This window comes from Liolophura sinensis, chromosome 6 (assembly GCF_032854445.1).
Source record: "Liolophura sinensis isolate JHLJ2023 chromosome 6, CUHK_Ljap_v2, whole genome shotgun sequence".
NCBI lineage: Eukaryota > Metazoa > Mollusca > Polyplacophora > Chitonida > Chitonidae > Liolophura > Liolophura sinensis.
Genome location: NC_088300.1, coordinates 61,883,678 through 61,896,589, shown reverse-complemented (window position 1 = coordinate 61,896,589; position 12,912 = coordinate 61,883,678). Strand labels below are relative to the sequence as shown.

The window sequence follows — 12,912 nt, the reverse complement described above, 5'->3', positions numbered from 1 at the left end:
TTGCTGACCATGAAGAAACACAAAGGCACTTTATTTTCAACGATGGATGTTTGAATTAAAACAAGTGAAGGGCAAGTTGGATTTTGGGGATCCTTTGTTCCTTCATGTATGGCCCTGTGTCCAGATGTTTACACAATCCAAGATTAAAATAGGTCTACAAGCCAAAAGGGATAAAACTCGGGAAATTTTGTGATGCACCAAAATATGCTTTGCTTGCAACAGCCTACTTTTGTGTCCCCTTGTTGTAGTGATCGGCTCATCTAAACACAGACATTGTCAAACTTCGCGAGACTATACATTCTCCGACCTCCTTCCGCCGTCTCACACTGCTTTTCAAATTGATATAGATTCAAACCGGCAAGATATTTCGGAGAATTTCATTTTTCACTAATTTAGATCGGATGTGTACATGTAAAATAGAATTTGTGAGGAGACTCATGCATCACGTGGTATGCTTTAATCTATAATTAAGGCATTGCCTCATATATTTGTGTGTATAGGAAAAATATTAAAGAAATTTAACATTGTTAGTATCCCTCCCTATACTTTGTGAAACACAAACACCCTTATCTTCATACCCGACATGCTGGTATAAATATGTTTTTTTCAGAAATAGCGCTATTTTTTTTTTTCAAAGCCAGGTGTAAAAGGACGTTCCTCTTAACAGGACATTGTATTTTTATCTGTCTCTTTGTATCGGCTTTGACTTTTCTCGGTGTGTGTATGTGTAAATACATCCTTCTTTCGTAACCGCATGTTTGAATATACTCTTATTCCCAGTATTTTTCGACATTTTACACAAACAATTTATTTCATTTTTTGATTGATATTTAACGCCGTGCTAAGGAATGCTAATATTTGAGGAAACAGGTGTGCCCAGATTAAACCTTGCACCGTCCATCGCCATGTACCAGCAGATCTCTCGCCCTAAAGCCAAAGTCTAAGGAGCGTGAGCTGGATACAAACACACAACCACACTGGCCAAGTTAGAGCCTGACAGTTGCAGTAAGCCTGCGCCATAACCATCTGATGCATCACAGTTTCAACACTAATGAATTAACATCTGACTGTATGCTCAAGTTCTAAAGTAATATTTCAGTCATTAAGTCATTCAGTCATTTTCAGTCAAGTTTCTTGCCTACAGCTCACTGCATTTAACCCAAGGGTAAATCAGTGTACACACAATTGATGCCATCAGCTATTTCGTTTCACGTCCTTATATATGGGCACAGAGACAGCGATACATAGCACAGATGGGTTAGCACGTGGACAAAACCCAAGGGCAATTATCATGCTAATGAGAGAAAGGCATATATAGGCCTCACCTTAATACGGGTTACAGAAAGTAGACCAATGTAGCCCAAGGATAAGTATATATAGGCCTTTTCCCAGTTTGTTCCATGATTTATGTCACAGGATGTGTGCTTAAAAGCATACATGTCCATGCATGAACATGTACTATTCGGGCTGATATCTTGAGAGTACATGCAGCATCCAGTGTAAAAATCAAAGAAACCTCCGCAATGGTTCTGGCTTAATACTATAGAAGACATTAACCCTCTATTAAACAAACACCTGCTATAGACGAACACCATGAATAATGCCAGGAACAATAATGGCTTATGGCTGAGACAAAACTAATCTCTATTTTAATTGCAAGATAAAAGTGAAATTATTATTCTGTAAATATTGATTAACTACTATGTAAGCCTATCAGTACGTTATCCCATGTGTATCGAGTAGGCCGTGTGAGAGAGGTACATTCGTGTATATATATCTACATACACACGGTACGTGGGAAGGTCTGCCAGCAACCTGCGGATGGTTGCGGGTTTCCCCCGGGCTCTGCCCGGTTTCCACCCACCATAATGCTGGCCGCCGTCGTATAAGTGAAATATTTTTGAGTACGGCGTAAAACACCAATCATATAAATAAATAAATACATACACACGAAACAAACACATAAAGTCTAGAGTGTTAATAAAAGCTATAGAGATGTGTCATAGCCTTGCTTTATTTTGTAAGCTTTTCAGTATATCTTACCAAAGTGCTCACACAGATATACATCACTTGCATTAAGCTTCGGTTGACAGCACAAACATGCATGTTAAATACATATTTATAGGCGTACATGCATTTTGCTGTACATATAACAAAGAACGTCGGCTAAAATATCTAAATATAACACAATTTTATTCCCACACAACGACCGGTTAATAGCTAATATAAGTATTTTAATTAAAAAAAAATCTCATGGCAGCAAGTTAAGCATATTTCCCAATATAAGCTGTTTTGAAGTTCTTGCTGTCACTCAAATAAAGAAGCAAATACACAAAACTAACAAGACTCCAGCCTTTTGACGCACCTGTCTGTACGTATGGTCGAGCAGGCAGATAGCACATAGTTCCCCCCATCCATACAGTGTTAGACAGATATATAGCCTGTATGGAGGCACTGGCCACCACAGCTACAAGAGAACACAAAACCCAAACATGCCTCCATGTATTCTGTACTGCGGTCATTGTGTGCTAAAATGACCTACATACTGCTAACGACTTCTTGTTGTAACACTAAAATTCACGCTTACAGATATGAACTAATAGGAAGGCTGATGTTGCCCTTGAAGTCCATATATATCTATAAGTAATCTCGTGACTAAAATTTGCTAGGCGATAATTTGCAAGGATTATTACAAAATTGATAACAATGTTATAGGGTCAACAACGAAAAGTGTTAATAAACCATAAATTTGTTATCCACAAAACCCCCCATCTTGTCTAGATCACATCCTCACCAATTTCTGCATGTAACTCAAAGAAACAAAAACAAGACAGCAATCAGAGATTGCAACGGTGTATGTCCCTCAATCCCCTCCAGAAAAAAATAAACACAGCACAATCAGCCAGTGCACAGTAATAATATATTTTTCAGAGATTGAATGTACTTGTTTGTAAATACACAGCTTGCATAAAATGAAACAAAATAAAAAAGGCATACTTCAAAGAGGCCTGGGTTTAATAAGACGAACAAACGGAGAAGAAATGCCATACAGTGACACATTTTTATCACTTCAGTTGACTTTCCATACTCTGTGTGAGTTCAAGATTCCTACACATAGACACCATATAGTCCACTTAAGATCATACACACGTATCTGTCTGTCATATCTGCATGTTTGGGTGGTTGGTTGGGTACCTAGCGGGACTTCAGTTATTATGACAGCAGCCAGTGAATTACGGTGACAGGAAGCATGACAAAGCCTGCATGGAGGGAACTCGCCCTCCTCATGAAGTTTGACTGAGACAGGCTTACCCACTTAAAGCCAGAGAGAATACAGCGTGGATTTGGTGGAAGGCTACAGCAATCAGCAGACGAGTGGTTTGCCACAGAGGGTCCTATGTAAGTTTGAGCAGCCTACATGAAGGCCTATGCTGTATCATACCCGATATTCTCTCGGGCGGGCAGGTGCAAACAACTACAACAAAAATCAAAACGTGAAAAGATATTACGAAGAGACCTCTGGTTATCTTGCACAATTGGCATGATTTTACGAAACACATGCCATCTGATACCAAAGTTATGTCCCATATAATAGGCAAAGTTTGTCCAGCATAAATTAGCTAATCAATGGACTGGAAAATATGCACAAGGGTAGACAACTCCTAAAACAGATGAAAATGGGGGAAAGGTACATTTTGCACACTTCATACGACATTGAGAATCCTATGCCTGTAATGATTCGCGAGATATGATACGCATAAATTTGAGCGGGACGGATGGATGGAAAAAGCGATCGCTATATGTCCCCACTCATTAAGAGTATGGTTGTGTATGGTTAACTGAGGTTCGATTTTCTGAAGATACCGTGAAGACAGACGCAATTGTCTAGCCAAAACGGCCAAGACAGCACGCCACGAACCGACGGAGACATCAACTGTAAAGGCCCACGTAATGTCACGCACAATGACAGACCTTTTCCCGCGCAGTGGAGACTTGGGCCCAAGCCGAATTGACCACTGTTCACTTACCAGTACGCCCACAAATGACCACCGCTAAAGCAGGAATGAACAATGAACTGGAGTTACTTTAGGCCGAAAAGGTTCCACATTGCTGAATTTGATTCATTGGTTCTTGAAATACATTCCATAGAAGCAACGTTCAAAGCTCCACGTAGGCTACGTGCAAAGAGACACATGGCCAAGTACCAAAATATAATCATGCAGTTGTTAGGGTATCCGTAGCTTACAGAACAGTGGGTTCAGTACAAACATTGATTCACTATCATGGCATACAAGGGTATCCCTAGCTATGATTCAAAGCACACAAAGTTAAAGTGTACATAAGGCCAAAAATAATGTGCCTTAAATCAAAGGTAGCCGCAAGCACCAGAAATACTGGATTTTGGAGACCGTATTTTCCAAACGGTTTTCGCATTATATTGACCACCGAAAAACCATTAAAACTTATTAGAATGATCCTAGTGAAAACAGACTGGTCACCCTAGTATTTCCACACAGAAAACAGCGGTACTTGTAAAAATTATTCATCATTTATATTATCTATCTGTTAATGATATTTAGAAATGGAATAAAAAATGATAAATCTCCATATTTTAGCCCTCAGTACATAATATAAAGCAGGTAAAATTTAGTTCTATTAACCTCCATTTATTCTATTTAGAATTGACTTTTTTTTAAATAATGCTGATAGTTTAGTGTTTCTGAGACACATGATGAGCAATAATCAGCAACAAACCCGTTGCTTAGTGACAGGAAGTGGACTTTTACAGTATTTCACCTAAATTCAGCATACTTAGTGATACATTTTGCTTCAAGGTTTCATCCGCCTGGAGATTTTTTGTGATTACTTTTTTATCAGAGATAATTAAGTGTTGGCATCTAAAATATCATTTAAATGCATTTATGGACTTCTAAATATGCGTTTTTACAGGCCTAACTTCAGGCGAAAGAAGGTACATGTAATTCAGTATTACTGCATGAAAATCAAGACTTTAATATTTACGATGTTGGAATATATTACATGTATGTGGTTATTAGGTCTACATAATCTCAAGGTATGAGCACCACATCCTTTCAGTCACAACTGTTTGACAGTGTGAAAATGGGTTTTAACAAAAATCGTTAAATAATCGTTAAAATAACAGTTTAGTAAATTCACCGAAGCTTACTAGCAAACTGATGGGCTTCAAGCTCTTGAGATTCAAGAAAGTGAAGTCCCTCTTCCAACCAAAAGCAAAAAAAAAAAAAAAATCCCAAAAACAACAAAGAAAATGAGGTAGATGTCTCTTTTGACTTCTTTGTCTTATCACAAAAACTTCCCTTCTTTCATGTTCCCATGGTTTCACTGAAACCTACTCTGACCTTCCATATTTATATTTCAAAATGTCCAATTGGCTGCTGAATATAAAGTAACAAGTTTGGCTGACAACAATCAGCACATCTACTTCTACTAATACATCTACTAATATCTCTGTGTTTGGCCTTAAAATTCATCCACTAAAGTGATATTTTGGAACCAAGTAAAGGTCATGTAATATTGTTTTTAGTACTGAACAAGTTCTCTGGCAGGACACCATCTTACCTTCAAAAAACAAAACAAAAAACCCCCTCAAGATCAACAAAAATCTCAGAATTGGGAAAAACCAGCAATTTAATCATGGACAAAATTTTATGTCACATACACTGTATAAAAATATAAGGTAAATGACATAAAATTTCACCCACAAAAGTGCATTTCCATAGTTAATTAATGGTCATAAAATATTACTTTGCTGCTGATACTTACATCCTCCCAGTAGGAAATTATCCTATATGTTCAGAACAATCTCAAAACACCTTTCTACGATCAATATCAATCCCAGAAACAGGAAAAATGAACATGTTAGTCATGTACATGTATTTACAGTCACATTTTAAAATTCATGGAAATTATAATCCAACCCTAATGGCGTAGAATGAAGCACAGCACTAGGAGCTGAGAGGAAATTAAAAAGGTGACAAAATTGACGTTAAAAAAGCACCAGTTGATTTTTCATTAGCCCATCCCAAGGAAAACCAGTCATACATGCTTCAGACCTGAGCTGAAGTCAATGAGTGTAGATTGAATAGGGGGAGATACAGCAGGGGGAGATAGCTCTCCAGAAGGGATAACTTCTGTCGCTGGCTTTATCTTGTCCAGTGCAGGCGTTATCTGCACATAGGCCAAGTGAGAGTTGTTCTTGTTGATAGCAGGATAGAACTGGTGGTAACACAGGTAGGCTATACAGATCCCCAACAACGAGCCAATGAGTACATCTGGAACAGAAAAGATTTTTATGAATATTCATGCATTTTTACCCAGATTATATTTACTTACTTGGCTGGTGTTTTACACCATACTAAAGAATATTTCACTAAAACGACGGCTGCCAGCATTATGATGGGAGGAAACTATGTCGAGCCCAGGGGAGATATACCACCATCCACAGGTAATATTTTACTGAAACACAATATGTGCTATATGTACACGTTCACATTCTAATATCATTTTACATTCTACACCAGTAAATTGATACGAACAAGAACAAGAATGACCTCTTTAAAAATATTGTTACTACAAACGTTTTTCAAACAATTTACTTTTAGCCATCACAAGCAGCTTCACACAAAAAAATGGGCTTGTATGCAGGAGGACATACAACATTTTGCGGGGATGTTGCAGCTATTGCAAATTTGCCTTTGTTTTTCTACATGTATTAAATATACTGTAGATTCTCATAGAAATACAGATGTGAACAGGCAGGTATGGTATACTTACATATGGTTTATAGTGCACTCATCACAATGGCAGTGATGAATAACTTCTATTAAAATAGCAATTTCCCTCTGATAAGATTTCTCAGTAGAAAAAGAGGATAAATATGGGAATTAAGGGAGATATTTTCATTAAGGAGGACTTTGCGGTGCATGTACCTTGCCAGTGATGATGATAGTCTGCTGTGCGAGACACAGCTATCATAGTGGCGATGAGCAGAGGCGCCAGGGAGAGGCAAAGCCTCCAGGACTGACCCCGTCCCCGCCAAGTGAAGCAGTGCAACTTCCCTGCCAGGTACAGGAACGTGTACATCAGACTAGAGAATGATACTGGAACACAGAAAACACACAACAGCATTTTAGACATAAGAAATGCACAGGCATAAGGAATACTGCCAGATCATATAAAACCAGGACAGACTCCCTCTAACACCAAGGGTAAGGAAAATGGGCCATTCATGGAAACAATAAAGAATTTGTGACAAGTTTGAAAAAATCACAGAAGTTCAGATTTCTTGCCTTTGAGTTGTCTCCTCCTTATTTCCTATGCAGTTTCTCTTGGGCAAAATGGTTTTAATGCCACAAAATTCAAGGTGCTAAATCATTTAATCATTATTTTCAAATTTGATCCCACCCAGCTGTCACTGTCACTGTACACAAAAGAGTCAACATAAAAACAATGATGCATGTTACAAATGGAGTGTTCAGGTCTTCTTTTTTGTTTCTATGGAGATATTTATTTATTTATTCATTTATTTGATTGGTGTTTTACGCTGTACTCAAGATACTCATATATTTCACATATACGAAGGCGGCCAGCATTATGGTGGGAGGAAACCCAGGGGAAACGCACAACGATCCGCAGGTTTCTGCAGACCTTCCCACGTACGACCAGAGAGGAAGCCATCATGAGATGGGCTTTAACTCACAGCGACCGCATTGGTGAGAGGCTTCTGGGTCATTACACTGCGCTAGCCTGCTAACCAACTCAGCCACGGAGGCCCCTTCTATGGACATAGGTGCATATTCATAACCATACTGATCTCCTACTGGGAAATATGTGTGGGCAAAACTGATCTCCTACTGGGAAAGTAAAAAAACATACATTTTATGACCTTTATTTGCCTCAAACTCTGCTTTTAGGACCAAGTTTTAGAACAATTCAGTATTCCTCATATTCCATAAGGCATCCACTCCTAATGAGAACTCACATGATGAGTGCCCACTGGGAAAACTCTTCATGCCATCCCGTATGGCATCTGGGGAACCTGTGCATTTCATTTCCTCTACATAATGTCCATCTGGGAAGCAGCGGTAGAAAAAGTCTGGACGGGGCCTGGTTAAACAACAGTAAAGGTGACATATTTCAGAAATGAAATCCCTTCACAGAGTCACATGGAAGTACAAAATACGCTTTGATCCTATGAATATTCATATATCCTTATGAATATTCAATGATTGCAAGACACGCTCAACAATGTACATTTGCATGTGTTTACATCCTACTGAATAACATTTGTTTTTATGCACAGCCAAAGTTTTTTGGTGGAGGAAACTGGGCTTAGATTCAGGGGAGATAGCTTCACTTGAACAGATGCCTGACAAAAAACTTTGACAGTGCCAGTGGTTGCTGGATTAGAATACACAACCTGAATGGTCACAGGCTATTGGTATGCTCTATACAGATAATGAAACTCTTTTTTTTTTTTTTAAAGCCACAGCTGATCATTCACCTAAATCATCTTCTATCTTCTTAGCCAGCATGAAATCATTAATACAATTTGGGTTTTTAATTAGTTTCTAAGGAGATGGGCAGTTAATTGCAGCACTCACCTGCCTGCTCCCAGCTTTATACAATTTGTGACTGTACCAGTCAGCCATATTGATAATGTCACACCTGCAAGATATCAAACACAGAAGGATTATTGATTTATTTATTGGATTGGTGTTTTATGTCGTTCTCAAGAACATTACACATACACGATGGCGGAGAGCGTTATGGTGGGAGGAGGCCGTCTGCAGGTAGCTGACCGACCTTGTCCAATACCACAAACAGGTGTGTCACATGCCACAAATGCATGTGTCACATGTAACCAAAAGCTGTGCCACCTGTCACCCACAAGCTTGTTGCACAAACAGATGTCAACTGCCTGCCATGGGTGCTTCACTTGTCACAAACAGGTGTGTCACATGAACAAATGTGTTGTGTGACAGGAGCAGGTATAACATGTGGTAGAAACAGGTGTGACATGTGGTACCATCAGGAACAGGTGTGACATGACGACAACATATGTGACATGACAAGAACATGTGTTACACTTGCCAGGAACAGGTGTGACACATGCAAAAGTGTAAGCCACAGAGAAAGACAGGCAGAGCTTGGGTGAAACCATTGCATAAAGCAGCAGAGTCCAAGCTGGATATCAAAACAATGCAAGCCTAGCAATTCCTCAATCTGATCCAGATTCTATACGGGCACAGTGGTCACAAATGTAAAACTACTGTGATTTACCCCCCAGATTTCAGGAATTTACAGAGACCAACAGTACTGTAACAAAACAGTGCAAAACTTGCAGATACAACCAATTACCCTACAATTGAAGAACCTCCAAAAACTTCTGCACTTTACTGTTGAGATACACGTACATGTGAATGCAGTTTACCCTTGGCCTAAATGTTTATACATCATTAAATATGTCAAGGTTACATGTAGAGTTAACACATGGTTGCATATATAAACAACATGCAGTTTACCCTTGGCCTAAATGTTTATACATCATTAAATACCCCAAGGTTACATGGTTGCATATACAAACATGCCGTTTATTCCTGGTTACATAAAAAGTAAGATACTCCAAATATGCATTTGCTGAAATGCAATATACTGCTTTGGGTGAAAAAAGCTAATCTCACCTAAAGTTGCTTGTATAACATCTTTTATATCTCTTCTTATCAGGTAGAATACGCCTATAACAAGAGCAGGGCAGCCAAACACAAATGTCTGAAATGAAAACCAGAGTTTAGGTGAACACAACATATGTCCCAACAAATACATCTGTTTAAAATGTATAAAAGAATACCAGTAGCATTGTGGTGAGTACAACCCCTGAGGGGAACCTTGATGATAGGTATGTGGTTACCATGACAACTGTGCAAGTGGACAAATATGTCCACCACAAATGAAAACTTTATGCAGAACACAGTTGGAGTTGTAGCCCGGACATGAAATCATTTCCATATATCTAGTCTATACAAGGAAAATGGCTATCTGGTTACCATGACCCCTGCAAAAATGGACAAATGTAAGTCGGGACACATCATCATCTGTGTATCTATGTATCCACCAAAAATTAAAACTCTACTCAGAAAACAGTTGGAGTCATAGCCCGGACACGAAAACATATCTATCTATTCAGTATATATAGGGAAACTGGCAATCTGGTAATCATAACAACGGTGGAAATGAACAAATGTGAGTGGTGTCGTATCTGTGTATCCACCAAAATGTAAAACTCTCTGTGGAAAAAAATTCGAAGCGGACACGAAAACGGACGGACAGACAGACGGACAAAATCTCTATAACATAATACACTCTGCCTAATGGCAGGGGCATATAAAAGTGAAAAGCTAAAGCCTTTTTAGATACATTTTGCCTTTCAAACACAATTATTATTTCTTTAACTTTTAGACAAAATGAAAAAAGGAAAACTAGAACAGAAAATACACAAAGGGGCTTCTAGATGTGTATAAAGAATACATCATATGCAGTTTTGGATGTGCCATAACATAATATCCAAAAAAAGCTGTATTCAAGATGTCAACAATGCTAGCTGTCAACAATGTTAGCTGTCAACACAGCCCTGTGAGCATTGAGTCCGAATGAGGGGTAGCTAAGCTGGTCTTGTCTTCCCATTTAATTTCACTGATGATGGTATTTCTGAACATTTCCAACCATTGGTGACATTAAGAGATTAATATAAAATAATTAAACTAAATATATAAAATATGCCCCCAAACCGAAATTTCTAAAGAAAATTTTTGGGCAAGCTTTCTTCATCTTCCTCAGATCCATAATCTACATTTTAGAGCTCCATTTCATACATCCTTTAACTTACCCAGAGAAGACGAGTGGGAACATAACTGTCAGTTCTGGGGTTTTTGTACAGCCACATTTCCTCAGGCTGAATCTTCCTGTGAAATGGTTCAGCATCATCTGTCACCCTGAAGGAATAAATGGATGAAAAGAGAAAGTTTTTAACTTTCTGCATTTTTTTGGAATGACAGCTATAGCTTTGTTCTCAAGAATTCTGCATTTAATGCCGTGCCATTTTCAATTGCCCTCATACTGACACTGCCATAATTTTACTTCTCACAGGATAATATAATGGCAATATATGTAGCCACAAAGGCAGTAAATGAAAAATAAGACCATTTTTTTTTTTTTTTAACTTCTATGATATTCCTAATTAACCTGAAATGCATACATTTGAAATCTGAAACATTTGCCTTTAGCTGCAACATCAGACCATCAAACAGGTACGTGCCTTGACAAGTGTCCTCAGCATGACCTTTTGGCTACATATATATATATGTAAAAGTGTAATTATATTAATTACATGTGCCTGCAGTGGACATCTTTATAAATATTTAATTGATTGCTATAAAAATTAAGAAAGACTAAGTATATGTCATATGAAACAAAAATTTCATGGAAAAGCCTCAGGGGAAGTATAAAGTCTGTATTAAAAACACTGATGCAAACAGCACAAAATTTATGCAGATCATGGGGAAGATGGATACAAATTTTCACCGAAATTGGAGCAGTACTTTAAGCAGAATATAAATAATGTAAATGTAACATGTATTGAGAATACCTAAAGAGGATGTACAAGGTTACCCGCAGAAGAACCTCCACGATGAAGGGTAAATGCCATTGTGTAGCTGGCATGATTTCAGGCACCCCAGCACACACAAGTAAATGTATTAACAGGCATAATGACTTCTTCCATAGACATCCAACTGCACAGTGGACAGAAAAACACACAATTTATATTTATTCATAAAAAAAACCAATTCAAACAAATAAAAAAAATAAGTGAAGTTAATGTCTCACAGACCACTCAAAATCTCTTCAGAATCAGATTTTTGCTTCATAATTCTACAGTCAAAAGTTTGATTTCTGTAGCGTAATTTATATGGATAACAGCTGCAGTACAGCAAGGTCAGGTGAGGCGCTGTCAAATGCATAATTTGTTTTGCAGCACAAACTGATTACTTATAGGAAAACATTTTTATGAATCAAACTGACTTCATGGGTAAATACAAAATGAACTGTATGACTACCATAACATTCTATTCATTTCAAGGCGTACTGTTTTGATTGGGATTTAATGACAGTGATGTCCTAAGGAATATATTTCACATACAAGTATATGACAGTTGTCATATTCATTTATTTGAATATTTATTTATTTTATGCCAAACTTAAGAATATTTCACTTATCCGATGGTCGCCAGCATTATGATGGGAGGAAACCATGCAGAGAATGAGGAAACCCACGACCATCCACAAGTTGTCGACAGATTTAACAGATATAACTGGTGGAAGTGCTCATACTTCAAAATGTGCATACACTACACTGAAAGTTGCTCTGTCATAAGCAAAAAGGTTGAAGAATTAGGGTTGCTGTTGCTAGATTTCTGTTCAAAGTGTGGCACACTAGAATTAAACACCAGCCCTATCCCTATCCCTATAATTCCACAGTACAATTTACATATTTGACGTTATTTGCATGAAACTATTGAAGTTGAAAGGTTTTCCAAATACCTGGTTTCAACCACCCATGAAGCTGACTTCTGTCATATCACAAAGTTGAACTAAATAAAACTGCAATGAAATAAATAATACAGAATTTTGCCACTTTAATTCCTTTAGGGATTTGGCCTATTGGGGATTGGACATACATTATATGGCTGTAGATAACTGATTACCATATAAAAGGCATAACGACGGACAGAAATTTAATGTAACCCATAGCTGAAGCCAGCTAGTAGCCTAGACGCATTTTTCTTGATACTTTCAAGTTGGTCCATCAATATT

The 12,912-nt window shown here is 38.0% G+C and overlaps 1 protein-coding gene across 1 annotated transcript; it reads right to left on the bottom strand.

The window, feature by feature from the left end:
• Positions 1–5,554: 5,554 nt before the first annotated feature.
• Positions 5,555–11,831, bottom strand: LOC135468825 (phospholipid phosphatase 5-like). Its single transcript, XM_064747266.1, has 7 exons — positions 11,687–11,831; positions 10,928–11,033; positions 9,726–9,813; positions 8,646–8,709; positions 8,024–8,148; positions 6,972–7,142; positions 5,555–6,314 (listed from the first exon to the last, which is right to left on the bottom strand). Exons 1-7 carry the CDS (start codon positions 11,758–11,760, stop codon positions 6,079–6,081), a joined length of 864 nt encoding a protein of 287 aa, XP_064603336.1. The 5' UTR covers positions 11,761–11,831; the 3' UTR covers positions 5,555–6,078.
• Between the last annotated feature and the right edge of the window lie 1,081 nt (positions 11,832–12,912).